This window comes from Asterias rubens, chromosome 3 (genome assembly GCF_902459465.1).
Source record: "Asterias rubens chromosome 3, eAstRub1.3, whole genome shotgun sequence".
Taxonomy (NCBI): Eukaryota; Metazoa; Echinodermata; class Asteroidea; order Forcipulatida; family Asteriidae; genus Asterias; species Asterias rubens.
In genome coordinates, this window is record NC_047064.1 from 11,134,560 (window position 1) to 11,151,582 (window position 17,023).

General features: G+C 36.5%; 1 protein-coding gene across 3 annotated transcripts in view; it reads left to right on the forward strand.

Annotated features, from left to right (window-relative positions):
* Positions 1 to 2,552: 2,552 nt before the first annotated feature.
* The window catches only part of LOC117287834 (multiple epidermal growth factor-like domains protein 10), a 56,672-nt gene continuing 42,201 nt past the window's right edge, over positions 2,553 to 17,023 (forward strand). For 2 of the 3 annotated variants that reach the window (XM_033768374.1, XM_033768376.1), the window contains exons 1-3: positions 2,553 to 2,928; positions 15,197 to 15,348; positions 15,976 to 16,077. In XM_033768374.1, coding sequence (XP_033624265.1) covers positions 15,233 to 15,348; positions 15,976 to 16,077 — 218 coding nt within the window. In that variant the 5' untranslated portion in view covers positions 2,553 to 2,928; positions 15,197 to 15,232. Of the gene's footprint in view, positions 2,929 to 12,899; positions 12,958 to 15,196; positions 15,349 to 15,975; positions 16,078 to 17,023 lie in introns of those variants that run through there. The other variant, XM_033768375.1, reaches the window with a different exon arrangement.

The following is a 17,023-nucleotide window of genomic DNA, read 5'->3' on the forward strand; positions in this document are numbered from 1 at the left end:
TATCCAAAAGGAGACGCTGTCACAAAACTTATGGGTATTTTAATGTGTGTATTATTAATATTGTCGTAACAAAATGTTTGTCAAACTAAAATTCCATGTTGTCAACATTATTTTTGAACTTTTGTATGAAAAGAGAATGTACCCCAAATCACACAGTGATTACTAATGAATACAAACAACTGAGGGATATCATATCTGGTAGATGACACTTTCTTGAGCTAAAATGAAGACATATTTTCTGCGTGGATTTTTCATGGTTGATGGTAAAAATTCGTTTGAGGCACAATGCAAGTTAGGCAACTTTCCAAATCTGTTTGAGGGCGAGGATACACTAAAAGAAAGGATCATCTTCAATGGATAATATAAAGATAGATTTTTAAAACGTGTTACAGCCATTTACATTGTAAGGTATAAAGTAAGTAGAGATTGATTTATATGTATTAAATAATAATACTTCAATGTTGAGTACAGTACCATGCACATATTCTTATTATGTTGGCGCCTTTTTTGTTCAGAGCGCTCAGCACAATGGAACATAAATAAACATCGGTAACTGTATGATGTCATTAATTTGTGCGTTTTGTTTCTTTCTTTGCTGGTGAAGTTGGGAATAATATTTATGTATGCTATGTATTTAACCAAAATTTTAATTTGGCAGTTAAAGGCAGTGGACACTATTGGTAATTACTCAAAATAATTATTTGCATAAAACCTTACTTGGTGATGAGTAATGGGGAGAGGTTGGTAGTACAAAACATTGTGAGAAACGGCTCCCTCTGAAGTGGAGTAGTTTTCGAGAAAGAAATAATTTTCCACGAATTTGATTTCGAGACCTCAAGTTTAGAATTTGAGGTCTCGAAATCAAGCATCTGAAAGCACACAACTCCGTGTGACGAAGGCGCTTTTTCTTTCATTATTATCTCGCAACTTTGACGACCGATTGAGCTCAAATTTTCACAGGTTTGTTATTTTATGCACATGTTGAGATACACCAAGTGAGAAGACGGGTCTTTGACAATTACCAATAGTGTCCACTGTCTTTAACAGTACAGGTCGGTGATTGAGATTATCAGTAATTATTATTGGGGTCTCACTCTCATGCCGATATACAAGTCCGAACCATCACTTTCCTGTCAATGTGAGAACATTGTGATGTTTTTTTTAGGGAAGAAAATATATATGGCTAAAATATGGAAAGGGTGCTGCGAACAACACATGGGACATTTTAACAGGAACAAAATCGTGCCCCAAATTTGTGTGCAGACAACTGAAGTGCACTGTTCAACAGTCATTCAGTGTGTAACAACAGTTCACAGAAGTACATGTACATGTATCTTTAAAAATTGAAATAACGTATGCATACAGCGAGTCTTAGAGAGCAACGTTTCGTTAACCATCAACAGTTGATCAAATTATTCATAATGCCTACATGGGATGGACAGCGTGAATGGGACACTACGGTGGGGCGTGGAGGAACCTCCATGGGTGGAGGGAATTATGGTCAGCGTAGTGGGACACCCTAGCCGTCGATTTCACCAAACTCTTCCTAACTTTAGGATTGCTCTTATGACTTGGGGCCAAATTCATAGAGCTGCTTAAGCAAAAAATTCGCTTAAGCACGAAAATAGCTTGCTTGTTTTACACATGTTACTGACAAAAATGTCATGCCACATACATTGCTTGTGACTGGTATTTAGCTGTTGTTTACTTAGCATAACAATTGAGTGGAGTCTTGGCTTGTAATCTGATTTTACTAAGCAAAGATTTGTTTGCTTAAGCACAATTTTTTGCTTAAGCAGCTCTATGAAATTGGGCCCTGGGACGAGTTCAAAACCCATCCTAAGTTAGGACGTTCGAGTCGAGTTAGGATAAATCCTAAGATTATCTCCCTTGATAAAAACAGGAATGCCAACCAAATTTTCACGCGATTTTCTCAGGACAAGCAAACAACAACTGGATATCAGTATGTAAGAAGCAACATGCAACAAATGGAAATTTGGTTGGTAACCCTGTTTTTTTTTATCAAGGAAGAATTTTCATGCTAAGCAAATTTGTGTGCTTAGCAGCTCTATGAAAGGTCAGCAGTTGGTCAGCGGAGACGAAAGTTCTGTCATGAGCCGGCGCAGCCAAAAGCAAAATATTATTGCCTGTTCAGTTTTAGGCAAGAGGGCGCTATTTCAAATGATGAGGAACGGGAAAACCAGAAACTATGCATCGATTTGAATCGCTATTATATCTATAATGGTAAAACATGACGTTATTTAGCGAATTTATCTTCAAACAGAAAAATAAAATTATTTTCGAAAGTGAATTCTTCATCATCTTCTATCATACTGTGCATAAAAAACTTGCGTGCGACTGTGCGAGTGTGTATCTCGTTTTTATAAGCACCTCATTAAAAAGAGTCCGACATGAACGAGTACCATGCCATCATCAGTGAATGGGCGTGACGTCATCACGTCCATTCATGATTATTCACTGTATGCAAAGGCACGATTCACGTGTGGGTGTGCCAAGCGATGCCAAAAACATAAACAAGTACAACCACACGGACGGCGCGGCGGCAAGAACACAATGCCAAACACTATCGAGAACTATTGAAGGGTCAAGTCGAATCCTGTAGGATAAAAACGTAAACAAAGTTGGCATAATTCCCAAGTTGTATACTACTGCGAGTGAGTGCATCTACTTTACTAATAGTAATATAATATCTTGTTCATCATGATGATCATCATCATGGGCTGTTAACAACAGTGTATAGTGTTGGTTATTAATATTACTGACGATCAATGAAAATAAAACACTGAACAGCAAGCAAGTCAAGTCAGGAACTAGGAAGTGCATGTTGGTCGGCTGACATCGCATGGTAGATTGTTATCAGTTATTCTTCAAACCAAAGCATTCTTCAGACTCAAGACATCAGCACGGGTAATTATAATTACTTGCTCTTTTTTTAAGGGCCACCTACCGTTCTGTTCAATGCGTATTTTATTTTTTATTGTGTAAATTCTTCCACAGGTTTTAGCAGTAATAAAACCAGCTTGACCAGTAACAATTACTATTATTATCTGATTATGTAAACAAGTTATTTATGTCACAAGGAAATAACCCAAAATGTGGAGGTACTTAATTAAAAGTAAATATTATTATCTCTAGATAGATGATGGATGTTTTGTCCCATCATTTCAGCATTTATTTAGTTGGCCTGAATGGTCACAACTTGAGTTTACATTTACGTTGTTGACGAGTGCTTGATTGTTGCAGATCAGACACAAAAGTGTTTGATTGAACCAGCAGCAACGACCCTGCAAGGTTTTGAACGTCTGTGAAAGAACGAGTCACTACTCTTGTATTTATTCCCATTCATAAATGCCTTTTTGGTTAAAAGGCGTAATAAAGTAAGGAATTCTGTAAAACTTATCCGTTTCCGACGTGCTTGAGCTCTGTATACAGGTGTCCTGTATACATGTAGATGTACGACGTCCATGTGTTGCATTGTTATGACTGAGATGCCTATTTTCGACTGTTTCTGGCTCCGTTCGTGCGCATGCACATATCTTGGTGCAACACGTTGTTGTTTTCCTTTCACACACAGCGCGGCCAACTCACCGACAGCGTCCGCATCCCCCTTAACAAGAAACGTCTTGCACCAAGCGCTGAGTATCCGCTCACAACCGGTTATAAACACCGCCACGTGACGCGCCCTCCACCAATAGGAATAACGAAACTGTTTGAGGAATTTATGAATATGTGATTATAGAGAACTTCTTCTATTCTTCTTCGTATTATAGAAGATTTAATCGCACTGCGATAACTGTGTAGGCTGTAGGTAGTTTAGAGAACATACAAAACCAAACATACTTCAAACACAGGTCGCGCACCAGTTCACACAGCCAACATTTTGTAAGGGGAAATTTGTATTACCATGTAATCGCACTGGGAAATCGCCAGTGCGATTACGTGGTGTGATACGAGTGTTCGTTCCCTCTAGGCCTCTAGTTCAATGTAAAACATGGTATGACCTGACTATCTATTTTAAGTTATAGCAGGGATCCAGAGTTAGAAACTAAACTTTCACTGAGCAAGGGTACCAGTGAAACCACCAGCCTTAGCGACTGCCTACATGTACATTCAATGTATTTTCGTAGGACAAAGCACTTGAGAAGAGATATCAGTATCACACCAACATCTGGCTCAAAACAATCCAACGAACTTGTGCAAGCCAAACACATTTAACAGTCATCTCCAACAAAACACAACCTTTTACCACATATATACAAATTTTGTAAACACCACTTACGGCTTTGTGCGGGTTATGTTTCAATAAAGTAAATGCAAATAAGACATGTTTTGATTTGCCTGGGTTTCACCAGGGAGCCCTGATGAAATCTTCAAGATGCTGTTTTGATCCAGATTTGTAGACTTGCCCAGCCCCTCAACGAGCCAGTTGATGTTGCACCCTATAGTGGCTACCAGTACTAACAAAACACTGTCCCCAATCAAGAGTAGGTATAGAGCATGCTGGATATCAAAGGAAAATATTACACTGTCTAGTGGGTCTTCACCAAGAGGTTAGATCTTTTTTTTTCATTGTTTATATGTTTTTTATTTATTTTTTCCCCTATTTTCGCAATTGGGCTACCCATCCAAGCTAGATATTTGCATGTCTCTGTGTGCACATGCATAGTGCGTGCATGTACCTGCAGTTCATGTCTGGTTTGAGACGTATTCGCACCTCCTAAATGGCCTCCATATGCGGACACAAGTGCGGAAGACCTTAGCACAGTTCTTGTCGTGCTCTTACACAAATTACGCACACAGCACATGTACAGTGTACATATAGGCAGGCGTGTGGTTTTTGTTGTCTTTTTCTGAGTGAAGACTGCAACCACCTTAATAGCAAGACAAGAGGCAGTCATGAACGTTTACTACATGAATAAGGGATTTTACTTCATAATATTAGTTTTGTTTTTTATCCATACACCGATGTACGTAGCACTGTATACTCAGTACTTTCCCGAGTCCTGTGAAAAAATATCACAGGCATATTAGGGTGGGATTCGAACCAACGACCCTTGCAACTCTAGAGCAGTGTCTTACCAACTAGACTACCGAGATTGCACGTTAGCTAGAGGCAGTTTGAATCCTATGTTTTGGCAGCGGGTACCTTTACTGCAAGGATATGCATGTATATTAATCTTGCACTTTGGTTTTTACCCATACACCGATGTGTGTTAGCACTGTATCATACTTGGTTCTTTCTTGAGTCAAAATTACAGGCATATTACTTTGGTGGGATTCGAACCCACGACCCTTGCAATTACCAACTAGACTACCGAGATTTTACTTCACTCATTCAAACAAAACCACTCCAAAGCAAAATTACTGAAATAAGCAAGAATCTTCCCAGGTCAAAATTCCAGTTGAACCTAGTTAACTGGGGTCAACTGGTTCAACTGGATAGTGACCAAAGTCGTCCATTTTCCATATTAACCAACTGGGTTGGACTAGGTTCAACTGTGTTCAACTAGGTTTAAATTATAAACCAGTTGGTGTCTGTCCATTTTCCATATTAAACCAACTGGTTTTAACTGTGTTTAACTAGTTTATCAACTGGTTTTCAACTAGTTCCAGTTAAACCCAGTTTAACTAGGTTCAACTAGAATTTCGACCTGGGTTTACAAACAAACTATTGTAAAGAGGTTAAAAAAACTGGGCGAGGTTGGTAGAAAAAGAGCTCTTGAGGGGGTATAGGAATGAGATGGAAGACAAGAAGGCAATCCATTACCTACTAGTACTATGTTGCAGGATGGCAATTATTCTTGGCTGTTTAAAAAAAAGAACCTGTGATTTTTGTTCACAAAACTCGAGAAAGAACTGAGAATACAGTAGTAACTCACACCTCTAGATGTAAGGATAAAACCAAGTTAATAATATTTTTAAACTAGTGAAGCTTGGTTCATACTTTCTGTCGATACCAATGAAAAGCGAATTTTTATATCACCCAGGGATGTTTTCAAAGCGAATGTTTCACAGGAATTGAACACAGCTCAACTGTTGCAAATTATTCATTGTGAATTTATGACGTCAAAATTTGTATCACATTCGCATTTAAGGCAGTATGAACCAGGCTTTTTTTGAAGACTACAAATTGTTCATTTATTAGTTTTCAACCAACAAATCATTCATCCAACCTATGCAATCTTCACCTCTTTGGTAGGGCTTACTTTATTTTCTAATACAATAGTGATTGGTTTTAGTCTTATACGGGTCACTAATTATAAAGTATCAATCCTCAAGAGAAAAAGTTTTGAAGAAACCCCACAGATTGGCAAACAAAAAGTTTGATTTCTCAGCAGGTGAAATACATTATAAGCCTGATGTACCATGCACATAAACTATGGTGGAACATCGCTCATGCATCTAGAGGACCTTTCTCTCCACCTGCACTGAATTTGATGTCAATTTTATGGGTTGGTTGTATAATGTGAATTGTTTTACTCTCTCAAACTTGCACTGCAATATTTTATTTTGGATCTTCCCTTTATTCACTATTCAGCATGAAATTGAAACACGTGTGTTGCAAATTTGCAATTAAAAGGTCCATTGAACCCAGGATGAAAACAATACAGATGATATAATAGGGGCCTTTTTAAAAATTATGTTGAAAGATGCTGCCATGTCGAAAGATGCTGTCAAGAAGAATGTTAAAATAAAGACACTTCAGAAATTGGCATGTTCATGTAGTTGAGTTGTCCTTGAAAATTTTTCTCAATCTTGTATTTTTACATAAAACAAATTGTAAAAAATAATTTTTACAAATTGATTTTGATATAAGACCACATACAAAATGTGTGCTACATGTAGTTAATTTATTTTAAAGGGTGTGTGGGTACATGGCTTTCACTTCTATTTACCACAATGTACTGTGTACAATGAGATGGAGAATTGGTGAAGAGGCTTTCCTCCTACAGTGCAGTGAAACGGGCTAGACAACGATGCTTACGTACATTCTGAATTCATTTATTTCTAGATATCTGTAAAAAGTGTAGACAGTTGCTACAGGGGATACCTGTATAAGACATGGGATGTAACTTCCCCTGCCTAAATGTCATGGATTCTCAGTGGACTGGCTTATGGGAGTCTAGTCACTGGTTGAGTCATCACACCTAGATGCATATGTTAATGCCAATGCCATGGGCCATCATTGGCTACATGTAGTATGGATCTACACCGTACTACAATGGGGTCCAGTCTACTCTTATGGTAAACATTATTAACTGAAAAGGTCCTCTTGCGCATGAACATGTACTGTAGATCTGTACATACATTGTGTACATCTTGTACCTTCCATGTATGTCCTCAAGTTATTTGGAGGATAAGAAAAGAGCAGGTGGATGTTTGGAGACCTTGATGAGTGATGACCCAGTTCCTATTTCCACAAACCACTGGTTTAACCTTGGAGGAATGGCAATATATTTAGATAAAAAATAAAAAAGTACTCTGAAATTTTGCAGTTTTTTATTAATTCTTTGGAAAATTAGTAACCATTGAAATGCTTTTTTTTGCAAAATCTAACTGGATGTGGACAGGTGCAAATGTTTATTCTAAAGATTAAGCAATGTTGGAGTACAGCCAAAATCTAACTGGTGATGTTAAAGGAACACGTTGCCTTGGATCGGACGAGTTGGTCTATAAAAAGGCGTTTGAAACCGTTTGTCATGAAATGTATATGGTTGGAAAGATGTTTTAAAAGTAGAATATGATGATCCACACACGTATCACTCAAAATTGCACGGTTTTTGTTTTTACTTTGCGAACTAACACGGTCGGCCATTTATGGGAGTCAACTTTTTGACTCCCATAAATGGCCGACCATGTTAGTTGACGAGGTAAAACGAAAACCACACAATTTCGAGGCATATTTGTGTAGATCATTGTATTCTACTTTGGCAACATCTTTCTAACCATATCGGTTTTATAACAAAAGGTTACAAACGCTTTTCAAAGACCAGCTCGACCGATCCAAGGCAACGTGTTCCTTTAAAGACAGTGGGCACTATTGGTAATTGTCAAAGACCCGTCTTTTCACTTGGTGTATCTCAACATATACATACAATAGCAAACCTGTGAAAATTTGAGCTCAATTGGTCGTTGAAGTTGCGAGATAATAAAGAAAGAAAAGACAATTTGTCACACGAAGTAGTGTGCTTTCAGATGCAAGTTGATTTCGAGACCTCATCTAAATTTGAGGTCTCAAAATCAACTTCGTGGAAAATTACTTTCTCGAAAACTACGTTACTTCAGAGGGAGCCGTTTCTCACAGTGTTGTATACTACCAACCTCTCCCCATTACTCGTAATCAAGGAAGGTTTGATGATGATAATTATTTTGAGTAATTACCAATAGTGTCCACTGCCTTTAATGCACACAGTAACCTGATTCTCCAGTTGAAGTTTTGTTGTAGGGAGGTTCAGCTGATAATGAACTTACTTTTACATGTCTAATGAGCATTAATTTACTAACTTCCTGTTGGCAATAATTGATAACAGAAAAGTATCAGTTTAGGCCATGTATTAAAACATCACACATTTTTAGGTTATTTTATACAGGAAGCATTCATGCCTAAGCAGTTTTAAACTTATGTTTGAATATAAGTTTGGTTCTTATTATATTACATCCAATAGACATAGTTTTATCATGGAGGAAGGGTTACATATTGCATCTAGAGACAGTTATATAGATTTTTTGTCCACGCAGTGAATAAAATATGGATTAGCTTTTATGGGTTCATTAAAAATTGTAGTAAAATAATATTAAATAATGCAATACAATGCGGCAGGCAAATATGAGAATTGACAATAAGTCAGTCATAACTGCCTACACTGTCATGCACTAGAGATCAAGTTCACTGTTATATCATTCATAAGTAGCTGCTATGCCTCATTAGTTATTATTTTCTGTATGATCAGATCATAATATACGGGTTGTTTATATCAGGCAATCCTTAATTATCAGGTCATGTGATTGACCCGCTTTTTGAAACAATTATTTTGTTATGTTTGGTTTGATGTGTCTATGTGGAAAAGCATTGTAATTACCAGCAATTGTAATGACAAATTTAATTTAAAATGTTTTCTTCAACTATAATAGCACATAAATAATTAGTCTGTAATGCCAAAGGCCCATGCCAAGGGAGTGTTTTAAGCTTGAAGTTGATTTGGCTCAAGTTTGAAACAATCATTTTTTGCTGTAAAACCCCAACTATCTTAGGCTTGACACCAGAAAAATTATTTTTGCAAGACATTGTCTGATGCGACTGTATACATTCACAAAAATTACTTTATTAAGACGATATACTTGTAATGCCTCAAAGAAAGATATTAGGGAGCTACATCTCAAGACAAGACCAATAAAAAACTGTCTGTAGGCCTACTGGTAAACAGGGCAAGTGTGTTTTAGGGATTGTAAATTAGTATTCTCTGTACTGAATCTTGAACTTTGTAGTTTATGAAAGAAAGCTTAGTATGGATAGAAGTGATTCTCATTTACCAGGAAGGAAGGAAGCCTAGCGTGGGTTGTATAACTGCCTGGATGGGCTGATATTTATGATATAGGTCATGCATGTATTAAGCATGCAGCTATATTTATAGCTCCATGGTATAAGTCAAGAGTATTCCTAGACAAGGCTATTTTATTTTCCCTTTAAGTGCAAAGAATTTTCTCAGTCTACTAAGTTACTGCACTTGTTTATTAGCAGTTCTGCAAACCATTTAACTTGTCATTTAATTAATTAGTTTAATTTAAAAAAACCAATTTAGTTTTAGAACAGAAATTATAATCAATTGGGATCAAGGATATAAAAAAATTGGAACGATCTGTGAAATTTAGTTTCAATCAGGATTAAGCAATTGCTCTGTCTAAATCAACTTATTTCAGGCTTGTGTTTTAAGCAGCTTGCTGGGGTTTGGGATAAGCAGAGGCCTGAAATATCATTATCCATGCAGTCTGTTCAGTATTTGATCTATCCAAACTAGCATAAATCTCCAAAGGGTTTGGCCATATGTTTCTAATATTTGAGTTTATACTCTGTTAATTATTCCAAGTCAATGGGGTGGGAGGTGGGTACTAAGCCCTTGTGGTATGGTGAAGCAGTACTTACCTTCAGCCATACCTTTAGAGATTGTATAGTTCCATTTTACATTCACCAAGTTAGCCAATAAGCATAGAACAAGAAAACCTGGGCCCGGGCTCGAAGCAAGTTATGCTAATTTGGTCGAGACATGAAATCGTCTTCTCCACACAGGTATCTTTAGACCCACAGGTTTTAGTGCTAGAAATCATTCAAGAGGACCCGTTAGTTTTCTCAACCGAAAGAATTGACATACTGACAATCATCTACGATGTGTGGATAATTTATCTTGTACAAGATTGTACAAAACCCTGAAATGTTTCCAAAATGAGGAGACAGTTTACCTTTAAAAACAAGGACACGTCTATCTGATAATCTCTGCCTGAAGTAATCAAGGTTTGGATCAGAGCCAATTAAAAGCAACTATTTCATTAAGTGAAAAGTACTTTCCTTGAAAGTTATCAAGCATGATGCAAATTCATTTGAGTTTGGGGAAAGCCTTTTAATAAAATATTGAGATCAATAAATAAATCAGTTAAATATATATTTATCCATTAATAATGGAAAATCTAATAAAACAAAACTCACTTAATATTAATAGGCCTAATATTAATCGTCATAATAATTTAGTAATTATTAATTAGACTCAAAATGCATTTTCCCTAAGGCTAGAATGTGCTACGAATAGCTGATGTGGTATGAAGCGCTTGCTCTACCTTTTACGTTTTCAATATTTGTAAACACAAGTCTGAATTTATAAATAATGAAAGCAGGAAACCCCACTGACCTTTAATAGATATTTATAAGTCTGTACATCTGTAAAGTTAGCAGGCTATCCACTACAAATTACACACAGGATATCCACATAAATATCCTGATCAGACAAACCATAAATACTGGTGGCATGGTAATTAAATTCATTTTGTGGTTTGTTTTGTTATGCTCTATTGAGTTTAAGTGGCTTTCTTATTGGCAAATTATACGCGCTTTTGTGGATTGATCACACAAAATTAGTTGTGTAAAACGTTTGTGATGTCAAAATATGGTTTATAGACATCATCATAAATATAGTGTGTTAATATTGTGAGATATAAAAAAAGTGATTTATAAAAATTATGCTGGAGTTATACAAAAACAATACATTTACAGTTGTCCATTAGTTAGTTTATACTTGTACTCCCTATAGTCTAGATCTTTTTGCCCAATTTCACTGACACAGATTTGGGCCACATCTTTGAGTCCCCTTAAATCCCCCAGCAAAGAGGATATTACTTGTTGAAGGATTTGGAAGTGGAAGGGTTATGAAATAATGACCTTTTCTCTTTACAATCACCCTCCTTATTCATAGGTGTGTCATATGGTTGTATCATAGAGAAATGACCTGGTCTTATGAGACTCCCCACTTCCCCCAAATCTCAAAGAGTTTCAGCCCTTTTCCAGTTGAGCCATAGAGTAAAGACCTGACAACCTGTGGTTTATAGCTGATACTTAAGTCAAATTCTGGGAAAGGTGCAATAAATATTGGTATACTCCCAATATTGAACAGGTTGATTAAGCCTGATTAAACAAAGATAAACACTCAGCAGGAATGATCTGATGAAGCAAGGTACAAGTTATGATGGTATTTAAAAACATCATTTTCTGAACTACATTTTTATATTGGACTTGACCCCAAATAGACATTGCCTTCTGGTTCAAAATGAAAAATTCACTAACCTTATTTTGGAGACAATATGAAAGACTTTAGAAAAGTCTACATGGTAATCAATTAGTGTATAAAAACCATCCACAAAAACAACAACTCTGTGGTGTAAAAATTATTTGTTAAGCATGATTTTGATTTTTGATTTAACATTATATTTTGATTTGTTCTTGTATTTTATGGCAGTAATTAATCAACTCTACATCTCGAAAGAAAGTGACTAAAAGTTGATGCTCTCTTGACATATCCTAAGTAACAAGGGGTCACCCTAACAGGAGTCAACACTGCTATTAATACCCCCCATACATAGATCCAAACCATATTTGGATATCAGCGTGAGTCAGAGATGGTTATTAAGTGATTCGGCAATTCACTGAGTGAACAGTATTTCCAGATTTTAGGGATCAATGGAAAGTTTGAAAAGACTCTGTATTATTCATGTCAAACTGAGACTGGCCAAGCAGTGGGGTGTACATGGTGTAGCTGCTATAGGTATTGTGTCTATTGTCAACTTGAATTACACCTTCGCAATCAATTGTGAGCTCTGACACTGACAGCAAAGTCTATGTACTTTCTGTGCTGTACATGGGTAAGGTACATGGGTAAGAGGTGTTGTTGATTCTGCTCTAATACTGGAACCCACATTGCATATTAGGGGAACCCACATGTATGTATTGCTGTCACTATCATATTACTTTCACTTCAAGTTCAACTTTCATAAGTTTGTCCAATAAATGTTTAGGCTGTTGGGTGTGTTTCACAATATATGTGTGTTTGTTCCTTATTACAAGAAGACATGTGAAATGTCATGTGTAAACGTTTCAGTTGCATAAAACCAGACATCATACTGGAACCATGAAGGTTGGGGGGGGGGGGGGGCTGACCTGTGTGTATTTCTGCCACTTTGGGAATACCACTTCCTGTAATCTCCTTGAATTCCAGATAGCTACTTCTGAACACCCCTTTATCAGATCAATTGTCAAACCTGTTTTGCATGACAATAGTGTTTATTTTGATTCATCTGTGAGGGTTGCAGTCTGAGGTACATGTATTGCGAGTTTTAGTATAGTCAGTAAGGTAGTTTAGGAGACAGTGGATTGGAATATCTTGAGATCCCTGAGTGGTAAGTGTCAAGTAAACTTTTGCTTTATTGGTAGTACATCTTCAAAGTTGTTGTGATTTAGAGGTTTCAGAGAATATTTCTCTTTTGAGTCTTGACAACACATCAAAATTTAGTTGAGATTATAGTGCTTACATTGTAAGGGTAACTTTCTGAATGGACAAAACAAATTGAGACTTGCATTTGACATTGATTAGGGATGTTAACTATTAGTAAACTTTTGACATGTGGGTAATGGTCGGCATGTGTACCAATTCAAAATACACTTTTATATTTTAAGATGAACATCATAAACTACTACTACTTTTTCATTTTAGTTATGAAATAAAATAGGTAAATCCTGCCACCACTTTTTCATTCGTTATGAAATAAATTGGTACCTAATTTACTCAAGTGAAATTCCTTAAGATACTGATTTATTTCATGACAAATGAAAAAGTGGTGGCAGGATATAACTATTCTATTTCATGACTAAAGTGAAAAAAAGTATTGGCACTGGATACAGACAATTTTGTATTCAGATTAACAACTTACAGCCATTATACACTTTCGGTACAGAAAAAAAAAAATCACAGATTTACAAATAGTTTACAGGGTTTACAGAAGGTAATGGTGAAAGACTTCTCTTGAAATATTGTTCCATGATATGCTTTGCTTTTTGAGAAGACATTAAAACAATATCAATTCTCGATATCGAGAATTACAGATGTCATGACACGGTGAAACATGCAGAAACAAGAGTGGGTTTTCCCGTTATTTTCTCCCTACTCCGATGACCGATTGAGCCTAAATTTTCACAGGTTTGTTATTTAGTATAAGTTGTGATACACAAAGCGTGGGACTTGGACAATGCTGTTTACCGAAAGTGTATAATGGCTTTAAAATATAAAAGTGATTTACTCAAGTGAAAGTAAAGTAAAAACTCGTAAAAAGGGGTGGCAGGATACGGAAATCATTCCAATTTTGGTTTCACTGAATGTAGTCTTTGAAAATTCTGTTACTCTACTGGCTGTGCTGTTCGTTCCCCATTGCATTGCTCAGTATTACTTCAGTATTGAAACCTGCAGTCAGGATCAAATTGCTCATTTATATTTTTGCAGGTTTCCTGTTCATTTCCTTATCAGTTACAGCACCAGTCCCAATTTTATTTTACCGGTTCAGTTTAACGAACTGGTATTTTTGGTATTTTATGAACGTGAGAACGGTGTCATTATCAGGTCATTCCATAAAATTGATACTACTTTCACTTCAAGTTCAACTTTCATAAGTACGTGTAACAAGGGGTGTGTTACACATTTTACGTTTAATGTGTTTGTTCCCTAAACAAGAAACCGTGTATTGTTATAATGTGTCACCTTTTTAGTTGGATAACTAGACATTTTAACTTTGGGGGTGGGTGAGAGGGGTAGGAAGATTCAAATCCATGTTGCCATTGGGGGTGGGTAAGAGGTCCGCCCCTCTCCCTCGTAGCCACTGACCCCTCTATAATTGTTCATGGCAACCTCACTTGATATCTACAGTGTACTTATGCAAACATAGTGATAACATTGGATGTGATGAACATGGCATTGAGGTGTTCAACATGGTCTCAATTAAGTGTCTTTCTCTCACCATGAAGTTAAGTACATTTCCATGGGACTGCAAACTAATCTTAAGGTCACATCTGTCTTGTCAACACAGTGAGTCAATGGGTAGTGGGCTACAACCTTGGGGTTAATAATATAATGATATTCACACAGCAGTGGTAGTGTGTTGAACCATGAACTGTCAAGGCCAAGAGACCAAGTTGAGACTGACCACAATGGACCATGCTTGGCCTGACCACATGGCCAGCTGACCGTACATGTAGGCCTACAGTCCATTCCTCAGAAGAGAAGAATAAATGTGAAACATTCTTCAAATTAGTTAATTTTGTTAGTGTACATGAAAGTGTCAATATAACTTTTATGTAGAGTTTGTTTATTGAGTGGTAAGATCCTTTGAGACCCGGCGGCGGCCATTGATGACAAATTAAAGTCTCAGCAGTTTGGCAGCATCTATGTATGCACATGGTGGGCAAATCATGACCATTTGAATCCAGACAATCTGACTCACCGGATGATGTTCTTATATAGTAGGGAAAGCCTTGCCACATTAAGGTTTGGTATCGGTTGGGTGCGTCATAAACGCACTGAATCTTAAACTGGAGTTCCTTCATTTTGATAAAACCGATATTCTGTTTTGACTTGACATTACTTTGCAGGATTTAAGAGGACTTGAGAAGGAGGTGTTTCTGACCATGGAGTACCATCATGTTGCTGTTTTTTCTTGGCTCCTCTTGATGTATGCAGGAACAGTTAGTGCCACTCTTTCATTGGATCAAGAAGGCACTCATGTTTGTACTAGGACAGAAAGGTATGTTAGTTTCTTGGTTTTTCTCTCAGATGTTTAGTTCTTAGAAAAGCATCAAGGGAGAGATCTTATTATTGTTCATTTCTTATGGACCTGGCTGGTCTTGTGCACTGTGTTTATTTAAAGGAACATTACAAAGTTGGTATTTGCTAACAAAACAGTTCCTGGCAGTGTAAGCATTTTATGTAATCCACCATATACATAAACTGACAAACCTGCCGAAGTTTGAGATCGATCGGCCATCTGGATCACGAGAGAATAGTGAAAAACCTAATACAGTTGATAGTAGAAAACATTGCGGGAAACAATTCCCTCCGAAGTGTGGTATTTTTTCGAAGAAGAAGTAATTTTCCTTGGATTTGATTTCGATACCTCAGATTTAGAATTTGAGTTCTCGAAATCAAGCATCTGAAAGCACACAACTTTGTGTGACAAGTCAACGACCAACGACTAGTCAACGACCAACGACTAGTCAACGACCAATTGAGCTCAAATTTTCACAGGTTCATTATTTTATGCATATACATGTATGTTTAGATACACCAAGTGAAAAGACTGGTGATCGTTGACAATTACCAATAATGTCCAGTGTCTTTAAACTTTAAACATGTTATTTCTTTTGTTTGACAGTTACCATATAACAGTACAAGGATCTCAACAAGAGCCGTTTGAACAAGTGTACTACACAAGCTGTACTGACATCTTGAACTGGTTCAAATGTACGAGGAGGAGGTAAATAATACGTTTACAAAGATGTTGTAAAACTTTGCCACAAATTAGTTAACTTCTGATGGATACATGTATTTTGGACTGGTGATGAAAACACACGCACACTATATGAATGGTGTAATTTCGTTTACAATTTGTAAGCAGTGTTTTTCAATCCATTCTTAAAAGTTATCCCTTTTATGTAATTAGGGCGAGTTTAAAGTACATATAAAATCACATGCAAATTTTTGACACTATTTTCCCTAAACTTAAATTAAGCAGTACTAGCCTTTTCATTTTGCAGTTTTATTATTTCACTGGACTAATGTGCATGCGATCATCCAAAATGATTGGGCATATAAATTATGTCGCATTGTAGATTTTTGTTAACACACCAAATAAGTTTGTATGACTTAAGGGAATTGTATTACATTGGTTTGGGGGAAGAAACATTAATTTATTTGTTCAAGCCACAAAGTTTCAAGAAACTTATAGAGGGACCCCTAAGATCAAATTCAAATTTGTGATGTACTTATTTTCCATGAGATAGGATCAGATCTCAAGGAATTGTAAAGAAAATGACATGCCATTCTAGTGCGAAATGTTTTGTCATTTAAAACATCCATACTGTACATGGGTCTAAAACATTTTTGGACTTTTCATGAAAATCATTCAAAATGGTCTTGATGTTGACCTTTTGACAGACAAGCATTCCTTCTTGGAATGATAAGACCCACTTGTTGTTGACAACTAATGTCATGTTTCAATTGATGCTCTACAGAAAAAAGTATCAATTACAATCTATAACTGGAATGCCTTTGATTTTAGGATTTGAAAGAACTGAAAAAGGGGGTATTTTAAACATTAGCTACATTGTAATGGAGTGATTCAGGCCATGTTGTGCGTAGTTATTTGGGCTGCACTCATTGAGAATGAACCATAATAATAATAATAATAATAATAATAAGGG